We start from the raw sequence: 13,579 nt of genomic DNA, 5'->3' as shown, positions 1-13,579 counted from the left end.
AGTGATGTCACAGAAGTAAAACAGTGATGTCACAGAAGTAAAACAGTGATGTCACAGAAGTAAAACAGTGATGTCACAGAAGTAAAACAGTGATGTCACAGAAGTAAAACAGTGATGTCACAGAAGTAAAACAGTGATGTCACAGAAGTAAAACAGTGATGTCACAGAAGTAAAACAGTGATGTCACAAAAGTAAAACAGTGATGTCACAGAAGTAAAACAGTGATGTCACAGAAGTAAAACAGTGATGTCACAGAAGTAAAACAGTGATGTCACAGAAGTAAAACAGTGATGTCACAGAAGTAAAACAGTGATGTCACAGAAGTAAAACAGTGATGTCACAGAAGTAAAACAGTGATGTCACAGAAGTAAAACAGTGATGTCACAGAAGTAAAACAGTGATGTCACAAAAGTAAAACAGTGATGTCACAGAAGTAAAACAGTGATGTCACAGAAGTAAAACAGTGATGTCACAGAAGTAAAACAGTGATGTCACAGAAGTAAAACAGTGATGTCACAGAAGTAAAACAGTGATGTCACAGAAGTAAAACAGTGATGTCACAGAAGTAAAACAGTGATGTCACAGAAGTAAAACAGTGATGTCACAGAAGTAAAACAGTGATGTCACAGAAGTAAAACAGTGATGTCACAGAAGTAAAACAGTGATGTCACAGAAGTAAAACAGTGATGTCACAGAAGTAAAACAGTGATGTCACAGAAGTAAAACAGTGATGTCACAGAAGTAAAACAGTGATGCAGACTTTGTGCACTGAGGAGTCTTCTGGGACCTTGGACTAAAGAACAGTGAGCACTCTGACATAACAACTGAATATTTACATCATTTACAAATAATGTTTAGATTGCAAAGAGTAATAATGTTTAGATTGCAAAGAGTAATAATGTTTAGATTGCAAAGAGTAATAATGTTTAGATTGCAAAGAGTAATAATGTTTAGATTGCAAAGAGTAATAATGTTTAGATTGCAAAGAGTAATAATGTTTAGATTGCAAAGAGTAATAATGTTTAGATTGCAAAGAGTAATAATGTTTAGATTGCAAAGAGTAATAATGTTTAGATTGTAAAGAGTAATAATGTTTAGATTGCAAAGAGTAATAATGTTTAGATTGCAAAGAGTAATAATGTTTAGATTGCAAAGAGTAATAATGTTTAGATTGTAAAGAGTAATAATGTTTAGATTGCAAAGAGTAATAATGTTTGGATTGCAAAGAGTAATAATGTGGTTGATGGTTCCAAATAGAGCTGCGTGACTTTGAGCGTGAGGAGCGAGAGGATGAGGAGGACATCGAGGTGGACGAAGGCAACACGGCCCTCATCACGTGTCACCTGCCTGAGAGCCAACCCAAGGCTCAGGTGCGCTACAGCGTCAAGCAGGAGTGGTTGGACACTTCCAAAGGTAACGACTATCTTCATCAATGCTGCAGCAGGACATCATTAGCTCAATGTCCTCTTTATTTGATCAACTATTATCTTGATTTTATCAACTATCATCTTTATTTTCTCAACTATTATCTTGATTTTCTCAACTATTATCTTTATTTTCTCAACTATTATCTTTATTTTCTCAACTATTATGTTTATTTTCCCAACTACTATGTTTATTTTGAAAACTATTATGTTTATTTTGCAAACTATTATGTTTATTTTCCCAACTATTATGTTTATTTTCCAAACTATTATGTTTATTTTCCAAACTATTATCTTTATTTTGCAAACTATTATGTTTATTTTGACAACTATTATGTTTATTTTCCCAACTGCTATGTTTATTTTAACAACTATTATGTTTATTTTGCAAACTATTATGTTTATTTTCCCAACTATTATGTTTATTTTGACAACTATAATGTTTATTTTGACAACTATTATGTTTATTTTGACAAGTATAATGTTTATTTTGACAACTATTATGTTTATTTTGACAACTATTATGTTTATTTTGACAAGTATAATGTTTATTTTGACAACTATTATGTTTATTTTGACAACTATAATGTTTATTTTGACAACTATTATGTTTATTTTGACAACTATAATGTTTATTTTGACAACTATTCTGTTTATTTTGACAAGTATAATGTTTATTTTAACAACTATTATGTTTATTTTGACAACTATTATGTTTATTTTGACAACTATAATCTTTATTTTGACAACTATTATGTTTATTTTGACAACTATAATCTTTATTTTGACAACTATTATGTTTATTTTGACAACTATAATCTTTATTTTGACAACTATTATGTTTATTTTGACAACTATTATGTTTATTTTGACAACTATTATGTTTATTTTGACAACTATTATGTTTATTTTGACAACTATTATGTTTATTTTGACAACTATAATCTTTATTTTGACAACTATTATGTTTATTTTGACAACTATAATGTTTATTTTGACAATTATGATGTATATTTTCCCAACTATTATGTTTATTTTCCCAACTACTATGTTTATTTTGACAACTATTCTGTTTATTTTGACAACTATAATGTTTATTTTGACAACTATTATGTTTATTTTGACAAGTATAATGTTTATTTTGACAACTATTATGTTTATTTTGACAACTATTATGTTTATTTTGACAACTATTATGTTTATTTTGACAACTATTATGTTTATTTTGACAACTATTATGTTTATTTTGACAAGTATAATGTTTATTTTGACAACTATTATGTTTATTTTGACAAGTATAATGTTTATTTTGACAACTATTATGTTTATTTTGACAACTATAATGTTTATTTTGACAACTATTCTGTTTATTTTGACAAGTATAATGTTTATTTTGACAACTATTATGTTTATTTTGACAACTATTATGTTTATTTTGACAACTATTATGTTTATTTTGACAACTATTATGTTTATTTTGACAACTATTATGTTTATTTTGACAACTATTATGTTTATTTTGACAAGTATAATGTTTATTTTGACAACTATTATGTTTATTTTGACAAGTATAATGTTTATTTTGACAACTATTATGTTTATTTTGACAACTATAATGTTTATTTTGACAACTATTCTGTTTATTTTGACAAGTATAATGTTTATTTTGACAACTATTATGTTTATTTTGACAACTATTATGTTTATTTTGACAACTATTATGTTTATTTTGACAACTATTATGCCTGCAAGAGGAGCTGTCAGCTGTTGTTATCTGGGAGGAAATGAGCTTTCCTTTGCAGGCTGCCACCTGCTGGTCGCTGGTGGCACTGCACCTTTATACCACCTGCTGGTCGCTGGTGGCACTGCACCTTTAGGCCAGATGCTAGTCTCCTTTCCTTTTATTCGGCAGCACGAAGCTTTCCAAAGTGGTTCCAAGATTGGGACATTTGTGTTCGAGGTAGCAGCAGGAAGGAACTTTTTTTCCTGCATTCTAAATCCCTAAATAACATTATCAAAAGTCAGCCAACAATAGAATTAATGTGAGTCATAAAGTGCTCTAAAATACCTCCATCAAGGTTGTATATACAAACTGTAAGTAAGTATATATGTCATGTAGTAACATTCATGTAATTTATATATGATGTAAGTATATATGTCATGTAGTAACATTCATGTAATATATACATGATGTAAGTATATATGTCATGTAGTAACATTCATAATAACATGTCATATATACATGATGTAAGTATATATGTCATGTAGTAACATTCATAATAACATGTAATATATACATGATGTAAGTATATATGTCATGTAGTAACATTCATAATAACATGTAATATATACATGATGTAAGTATATATGTCATGTAGTAACATTCATAATAACATGTAATATATACATGATGTAAGTATATATGTCATGTAGTAACATTCATAATAACATGTAATATATACATGATGTAAGTATATATGTCATGTAGTAACATTCATAATAACATGTAATATATACATGATGTAAGTATATATGTCATGTAGTAACATTCATAATAACATGTAATATATACATGATGTAAGTATATATGTCATGTAGTAACATTCATAATAACATGTAATATATACATGATGTAAGTATATATGTCATGTAGTAACATTCATAATAACATGTAATATATACATGATGTAAGTATATATGTAGTATCTAGTAACATTCATAATAACATGTAATATATACATGATGTAAGTATATATGTCATGTAGTAACATTCATAATAACATGTCATATATACATGATGTAAGTATATATGTCATGTAGTAACATTCATAATAACATGTAATATATACATGATGTAAGTATATATGTCATGTAGTAACATTCATAATAACATGTAATATATACATGATGTAAGTATATATGTCATGTAGTAACATTCATAATAACATGTAATATATACATGATGTAAGTATATATGTCATGTAGTAACATTCATAATAACATGTAATATATACATGATGTAAGTATATATGTAGTATCTAGTAACATTCATAATAACATGTAATATATACATGATGTAAGTATATATGTCATGTAGTAACATTCATAATAACATGTCATATATACATGATGTAAGTATATATGTCATGTAGTAACATTCATAATAACATGTAATATATACATGATGTAAGTATATATGTCATGTAGTAACATTCATAATAACATGTAATATATACATGATGTAAGTATATATGTCATGTAGTAACATTCATAATAACATGTAATATATACATGATGTAAGTATATATGTCATGTAGTAACATTCATGTAATATATACATGATGTAAGTATATATGTCATGTAGTAACATTCATAATAACATGTAATATATACATGATGTAAGTATATATGTCATGTAGTAACATTCATAATAACATGTAATATATACATGATGTAAGTATATATGTCATGTAGTAACATTCATGTAATATATACATGATGTAAGTATATATGTCATGTAGTAACATTCATAATAACATGTAATATATACATGATGTAAGTATATATGTCATGTAGTAACATTCATAATAACATGTAATATATACATGATGTAAGTATATATGTCATGTAGTAACATTCATAATAACATGTCATATATACATGATGTAAGTATATATGTCATGTAGTAACATTCATAATAACATGTAATATATACATGATGTAAGTATATATGTCATGTAGTAACATTCATAATAACATGTAATATATACATGATGTAAGTATATATGTCATGTAGTAACATTCATAATAACATGTAATATATACATGATGTAAGTATATATGTCATGTAGTAACATTCATAATAACATGTAATATATACATGATGTAAGTATATATGTCATGTAGTAACATTCATAATAACATGTAATATATACATGATGTAAGTATATATGTCATGTAGTAACATTCATAATAACATGTAATATATACATGATGTAAGTATATATGTCATGTAGTAACATTCATAATAACATGTAATATATACATGATGTAAGTATATATGTCATGTAGTAACATTCATAATAACATGTAATATATACATGATGTAAGTATATATGTCATGTAGTAACATTCATAATAACATGTAATATATACATGATGTAAGTATATATGTCATGTAGTAACATTCATAATAACATGTAATATATACATGATGTAAGTATATATGTAGTATCTAGTAACATTCATAATAACATGTAATATATACATGATGTAAGTATATATGTCATGTAGTAACATTCATAATAACATGTCATATATACATGATGTAAGTATATATGTCATGTAGTAACATTCATAATAACATGTAATATATACATGATGTAAGTATATATGTCATGTAGTAACATTCATAATAACATGTAATATATACATGATGTAAGTATATATGTCATGTAGTAACATTCATAATAACATGTAATATATACATGATGTAAGTATATATGTCATGTAGTAACATTCATAATAACATGTAATATATACATGATGTAAGTATATATGTAGTATCTAGTAACATTCATAATAACATGTAATATATACATGATGTAAGTATATATGTCATGTAGTAACATTCATAATAACATGTCATATATACATGATGTAAGTATATATGTCATGTAGTAACATTCATAATAACATGTAATATATACATGATGTAAGTATATATGTCATGTAGTAACATTCATAATAACATGTAATATATACATGATGTAAGTATATATGTCATGTAGTAACATTCATAATAACATGTAATATATACATGATGTAAGTATATATGTCATGTAGTAACATTCATGTAATATATACATGATGTAAGTATATATGTCATGTAGTAACATTCATAATAACATGTAATATATACATGATGTAAGTATATATGTCATGTAGTAACATTCATAATAACATGTAATATATACATGATGTAAGTATATATGTCATGTAGTAACATTCATGTAATATATACATGATGTAAGTATATATGTCATGTAGTAACATTCATAATAACATGTAATATATACATGATGTAAGTATATATGTCATGTAGTAACATTCATAATAACATGTAATATATACATGATGTAAGTATATATGTCATGTAGTAACATTCATAATAACATGTCATATATACATGATGTAAGTATATATGTCATGTAGTAACATTCATAATAACATGTAATATATACATGATGTAAGTATATATGTCATGTAGTAACATTCATAATAACATGTAATATATACATGATGTAAGTATATATGTCATGTAGTAACATTCATAATAACATGTAATATATACATGATGTAAGTATATATGTCATGTAGTAACATTCATAATAACATGTAATATATACATGATGTAAGTATATATGTCATGTAGTAACATTCATAATAACATGTAATATATACATGATGTAAGTATATATGTCATGTAGTAACATTCATAATAACATGTAATATATACATGATGTAAGTATATATGTCATGTAGTAACATTCATAATAACATGTAATATATACATGATGTAAGTATATATGTCATGTAGTAACATTCATAATAACATGTAATATATACATGATGTAAGTATATATGTCATGTAGTAACATTCATAATAACATGTAATATATACATGATGTAAGTATATATGTCATGTAGTAACATTCATAATAACATGTAATATATACATGATGTAAGTATATATGTCATGTAGTAACATTCATAATAACATGTAATATATACATGATGTAAGTATATATGTCATGTAGTAACATTCATAATAACATGTAATATATACATGATGTAAGTATATATGTAGTATCTAGTAACATTCATAATAACATGTAATATATACATGATGTAAGTATATATGTCATGTAGTAACATTCATAATAACATGTCATATATACATGATGTAAGTATATATGTCATGTAGTAACATTCATAATAACATGTAATATATACATGATGTAAGTATATATGTCATGTAGTAACATTCATAATAACATGTAATATATACATGATGTAAGTATATATGTCATGTAGTAACATTCATAATAACATGTAATATATACATGATGTAAGTATATATGTCATGTAGTAACATTCATGTAATATATACATGATGTAAGTATATATGTCATGTAGTAACATTCATAATAACATGTAATATATACATGATGTAAGTATATATGTCATGTAGTAACATTCATAATAACATGTAATATATACATGATGTAAGTATATATGTCATGTAGTAACATTCATGTAATATATACATGATGTAAGTATATATGTCATGTAGTAACATTCATAATAACATGTAATATATACATGATGTAAGTATATATGTCATGTAGTAACATTCATAATAACATGTAATATATACATGATGTAAGTATATATGTCATGTAGTAACATTCATAATAACATGTCATATATACATGATGTAAGTATATATGTCATGTAGTAACATTCATAATAACATGTAATATATACATGATGTAAGTATATATGTCATGTAGTAACATTCATAATAACATGTAATATATACATGATGTAAGTATATATGTCATGTAGTAACATTCATAATAACATGTAATATATACATGATGTAAGTATATATGTCATGTAGTAACATTCATAATAACATGTAATATATACATGATGTAAGTATATATGTCATGTAGTAACATTCATAATAACATGTAATATATACATGATGTAAGTATATATGTCATGTAGTAACATTCATAATAACATGTAATATATACATGATGTAAGTATATATGTCATGTAGTAACATTCATGTAATATATACATGATGTAAGTATATATGTCATGTAGTAACATTCATAATAACATGTAATATATACATGATGTAAGTATATATGTCATGTAGTAACATTCATAATAACATGTAATATATACATGATGTAAGTATATATGTCATGTAGTAACATTCATAATAACATGTAATATATACATGATGTAAGTATATATGTCATGTAGTAACATTCATAATAACATGTAATATATGCGTGATGTAAGTATATATGTCATGTAGTAACATTCATAATAACATGTAGTATATACATGATGTAAGTATATATGTAGTATCTTGTAACATTCATAATAACATGTCATATATACATGATGTAAGTATATATGTAGTATCTTGTAACATTCATAATAACATGTCATATATACATGATGTTTGTCAAGTAGTATTTTTGCCAACTTGATAGGTCTGAAAGAGATAATGCAAGATGCTACTTTGTTGTTTAAGCACACCACAGTTAGTTCTTGATAATCCAACTCTTTAATGCTCCAGTCACACGCAGGATTCTCACAGGAATGAGGCAAAAATACAAACTTACCCACTGTTAGCATGTGGTGGCATATCAATTTCACAGATGAGAGTAATTGTAATGTTTAATTCTGCACTAGTTGTTATTGTAATGTTTAATTCTGCACTAGTTGTTATTGTAATGTTTAATTCTGCCCTAGTTGTTATTTTAATGTTTAATTCTGCACTAGTTGTTATTTTAATGTTTAATTCTGCACTAGTTGTTATTGTAATGTTTAATTCTGCCCTAGTTGTTATTTTAATGTTTAATTCTGCACTAGTTGTTATTTTAATGTTTAATTCTGCACTAGTTGTTATTGTAATGTTTAATTCTGCACTAGTTGTTATTTTAATGTTTAATTCTGCACTAGTTGTTATTGTAATGTTTAATTCTGCACTAGTTGTTATTGTAATGTTTAATTCTGCACTAGTTGTTATTTTAATGTTTAATTCTGCACTAGTTGTTATTGTAATGTTTAATTCTGCACTAGTTGTTATTTTAATGTTTAATTCTGCACTAGTTGTTATTGTAATGTTTAATTCTGCACTAGTTGTAGGACGTGTGCAGTCTGTGTGCAGCGTCTGCTACACACTAAAAGTAGAAGAGGTCAAGGTCAGGTGACCTTAGTTAGGGGCGTGTCCTGCTGAGGTCTATGTGTTGTGTCACAGGGATCATGGTGTGTTGTGTCACAGGGATCATGTTGTGTTGTGTCACAGGGATCATGTTGTGTTGTGTCACAGGGATCATGTTGTGTTGTCACAGGGATCATGTTGTGTTGTGTCACAGGGATCATGTTGTGTTGTCACAGGGATCATGTTGTGTTGTGTCACAGGGAACTACCTGATCATGTTGTGTTGTCACAGGGATCATGTTGTGTTGTGTCACAGGGATCATGTTGTGTTGTGTCACAGGGATCATGTTGTGTTGTGTCACAGGGATCATGTTGTGTTGTGTCACAGGGATCATGTTGTGTTGTGTCACAGGGATCATGTTGTGTTGTGTCACAGGGATCATGTTGTGTTGTGTCACAAGGAACTACCTGATCATGTTGTGTTGTGTCACAGGGATCATGTTGTGTTGTGTTGTGTCACAGGGAACTACCTGATCATGTTGTGTTGTGTCACAGGGAACTACCTGATCATGTTGTGTTGTGTCACAGGGAACTACCTGATCATGTTGTGTTGTGTCACAGGGATCATGTTGTGTTGTCACAGGGATCATGTTGTGTTGTGTCACAGGGAACTACCTGATCATGCCGTCAGGGAACCTGCAGATCGCCAACGCCACACAGGACGACGAGGGGCCGTACAAATGTGCCGCCTACAACCCCGTCACCCAGGAGGTGAAGACCTCCACCTCCACCGAGCGCCTGCGCATTCGACGTAAGTCCAGCTGACAACTAACTTGTCTTTGGACTGCAAGTGCTTGTCTGTGGCGGCCATGACACTTTGGACTGGAAGTGCTTGACGGATAAGCGGAAGAAGATGGATGGATGGATGGATGAATGGATGGATGGATGGATGGATGGATGGATGGATGGATGGATGGATGGATGGTGGTTGACGGTCTTCTTCCCGCAGGCTCCACCTCGGAGGCGGCCCGCATCATCTACCCGCTGGCCTCGCGCTCCATCATGGTGACCAAGGGCCAGCGCTTGGTGCTGGAGTGCGTGGCCAGCGGCATCCCGCCGCCGCAAGTCAGCTGGGCCAAGGACGGCCTGGACCTGCGTTTCCATAACAACACCCGCTTCCTGCTTAGCAACCTGCTCATTGATGCCGTGGCTGAGGGCGACTCGGGGACGTACGCCTGCCGCGCCACCAACGCCATCGCTTCCTCAGCCTCGCCCGCCACCGTGCTTTACGACGTGCAGGTGTTTGGTAAGGAGGAATATATTACATTTATCATGTAGTGTCACCCAACACTAACGTAAACAAAAGAATGAAAATGAAAGTAAGCTGTTGGATACATGCTAGTGGCGTACAGCACTAACGTAAACAAAAGAATGAAAATGAAAGTAAACTGTTGGATACATGCTAGAAGCGTACAGCACTAATGTAAACAAAAGAATGAAAATGAAAGTAAACTGTTGGATACATGCTAGTGGTGTTTAGCACTAATGGAAACAAAAGAATGAAAATGAAAGTAAACTGTTGGATACATGCTAGTGGCGTACAGCACTAATGTAAACAAAAGAATGAAAATGAAAGTAAACTGTTGGATACATGCTAGAGGCGTACAGCACTAACGTAAACAAAAGAATGAAAATGAAAGTAAACTGTTGGATACATGCTAGAAGCGTACAGCACTAACGTAAACAAAAGAATGAAAATGAAAGTAAACTGTTGGATACATGCTAGAGGCGTACAGCACTAACGTAAACAAAAGCATGAAAATGAAAGTAAGCTGTTGTCTAGTTCCCTGTCTGAAAGGTGAAGGCGTGGCTAATCTCTGGTCCAATGGTCTTGCAGAGCCGCCTCAGGTGTGGGTGGAGCTTCAGCAGCAGGAAGTGACACCTGGCGACACGCTGCGCTTCACCTGCCAAGCTCGCGGCAAGCCGGCGCCCTCGGTGACCTGGCTGCACAACGCCCAGCCTCTCTCGCCCTCACCTCGCCACCGCCTCACCTCCCGCACGCTGCGGGTGTCCAGCGTGGGGCCCCAGGACCGGGGCCTCTACCAGTGCATGGTGCACAACGGCCTGGGCAGCGCTCAGGCAGCCGCTCGCCTGCTCGTGTCCGGCGGTGAGTGGGAGGGGGAGGGGAGGGGAGGGGGAGAGAGACCATTGATGTCATTGACCCTTGGCCTCGCAGGCAAGCTGTATCGGCCCCTCGGTCCGGACAAGGTGCTGAGAGAGCAGACGCCCGGAGCCACGGGGGCCATCTTGCCTCCGGACTGCTCCTCGCTGCCGGCTCCCGTCCTGCCCGCCGAGGCGCCCGTCATCCTCAGCCAGCCTCGCACGGGGAAGACCGACCACTACGAGCTCACCTGGAGGCCCCGACACGAGCGAGGGGCCCCCGTGCTGGAGTACATGGTCAAGTACAGAAAGGTACCTGAAGCGTTGCCTTGGCAACTGGCAAGTAGAGGAAATCTGCTAATAGAATAAAGCTAGTTAGAGTCAGCTGACATGTTGAAATATTACACTTCCTTTTTATTGTCATTCAAACTTCAAGGTTGCAGCACAGAGAAGAACCAAATGACCTTGCTTTAGCTCAGGGGTCGGCAACCCGCGGCTCCGGAGCCGCATGGGGCTCTTTGATCACTCGATGCGGCTCAGCAGCTTACTTGCTGAACCCCCCGATTTTCCCGTGAGACTTCCGGATTTCAGTGCCTCTCGCAGAAAACTCCCGGGATTAATATTCACCGATGTTCACCCTTATGGCTATAATGCGGGCGTGCCATGAAGGTACATTTGGCGCCCTCTACAATCTGCATTAACAGCGTGCCAGCCCAACATTTGCTATATAATATACATCTTCTGCTTGCACACGTACGTGACAGCAAGGCATACTTGGTCAACAGCCACACAGGTTACACTGACGGTGACCATATAAAACAACTTTAACACTCTTACTAATAATGCGCCACACTTTGAACCAAAACCAAACAAGAATGACAAACACATTTCGGGAGAACATCTGCACCTTAACACAACATAAACACAACAGGACAAACACCCAGAATCCCATGCAGCCCTGACTCTTCCGGGCTACATTATACACCCCTGCTACCACCAAACCCTAACATGTTAGCTAACATGAACTGAAAAGGGTTAGGGTTAAAGGTTAAGATGAACTGAAAAGGTAGTTAGCTAAGATGCTATGTTACCGTGTCAGGTTGGTGAGGCGCTAGCAGAGTGGACGTGGTGCAGCATCTCCGGTGGTGTACACAAGGTGACGCTGGCCAAGCTGCAGCCTGACAGTCTGTACGAGGTGGAGATGGCGGCCAAGAACTGTGGAGGTGTGGGTCAACCCGCCATGATGACCTTCAGGACCGGCAGAGGTAGACCGCACCATGACCTTTGACCTTTGACCTTGACGCCAAATACTGACTCTGGCTTTCATCTGCAGGACGCAGAGGACTAGGAGGACACGCCCACCTGCCCAAAACCCCTGCTGTGCCCTCGCCCAGCCTCTCACGTACGCCTGACACTTTCACTTTCACTTTCACTTTCACTCACTACTACTCTTTGCAGCTTGGTCCTGACCTCTCAGGGCTGCTCCTAGATGTTGGGAATGTACACACAATATACCTACTTGTATACACACACACACAATATACCTACTTCTACACACTAATACACACACAATATACCTACTTCTACACACTAACACACACACAATATACCTACTTGTACACACACACACACAATATACCTACTTGTACACACTAATACACACACACACACACACAATATACCTACTTGTACACACTAATACACACACACACAATATACCTACTTGTATACACACACACACAATATACCTACTTGTACACACTAATACACACACACACACACACAATATACCTACTTGTATACAAACACACACAATATACCTACTTGTACACACTAATACACACACACACACACACAATATACCTACTTGTATACAAACACACACAATATACCTACTTGTACACACTAATACACACACACACACACACACACAATATACCTACTTGTATACAAACACACACAATATACCTACTTGTACACACTAATACACACACACACACACACAATATACCTACTTGTACACA

The 13,579-nt window shown here is 32.9% G+C and overlaps 1 protein-coding gene across 3 annotated transcripts in view; it reads left to right on the top strand.

Annotated features, from left to right (window-relative positions):
* The window catches only part of boc (BOC cell adhesion associated, oncogene regulated), a 64,367-nt gene that overhangs the window by 36,741 nt on the left and 14,047 nt on the right, over nucleotides 1-13,579 (top strand). For 2 of the 3 annotated variants that reach the window (XM_072913429.1, XM_072913428.1), the window contains exons 4-9: nucleotides 1,258-1,413; nucleotides 10,063-10,206; nucleotides 10,405-10,701; nucleotides 11,293-11,867; nucleotides 12,655-12,820; nucleotides 12,889-12,957. In XM_072913429.1, coding sequence (XP_072769530.1) covers nucleotides 1,258-1,413; nucleotides 10,063-10,206; nucleotides 10,405-10,701; nucleotides 11,293-11,867; nucleotides 12,655-12,820; nucleotides 12,889-12,957 — 1,407 coding nt within the window. The remainder of the gene's footprint in view (nucleotides 1-1,257; nucleotides 1,414-10,062; nucleotides 10,207-10,404; nucleotides 10,702-11,292; nucleotides 11,868-12,654; nucleotides 12,821-12,888; nucleotides 12,958-13,579) is intronic. The other variant, XM_072913430.1, reaches the window with a different exon arrangement.

This window comes from Nerophis lumbriciformis, linkage group LG07 (genome assembly GCF_033978685.3).
Source record: "Nerophis lumbriciformis linkage group LG07, RoL_Nlum_v2.1, whole genome shotgun sequence".
NCBI lineage: Eukaryota > Metazoa > Chordata > Actinopteri > Syngnathiformes > Syngnathidae > Nerophis > Nerophis lumbriciformis.
The sequence above is the reverse complement of the archived record's forward strand: the minus strand, read 5'-3'. Positions and strand labels throughout refer to the sequence as shown.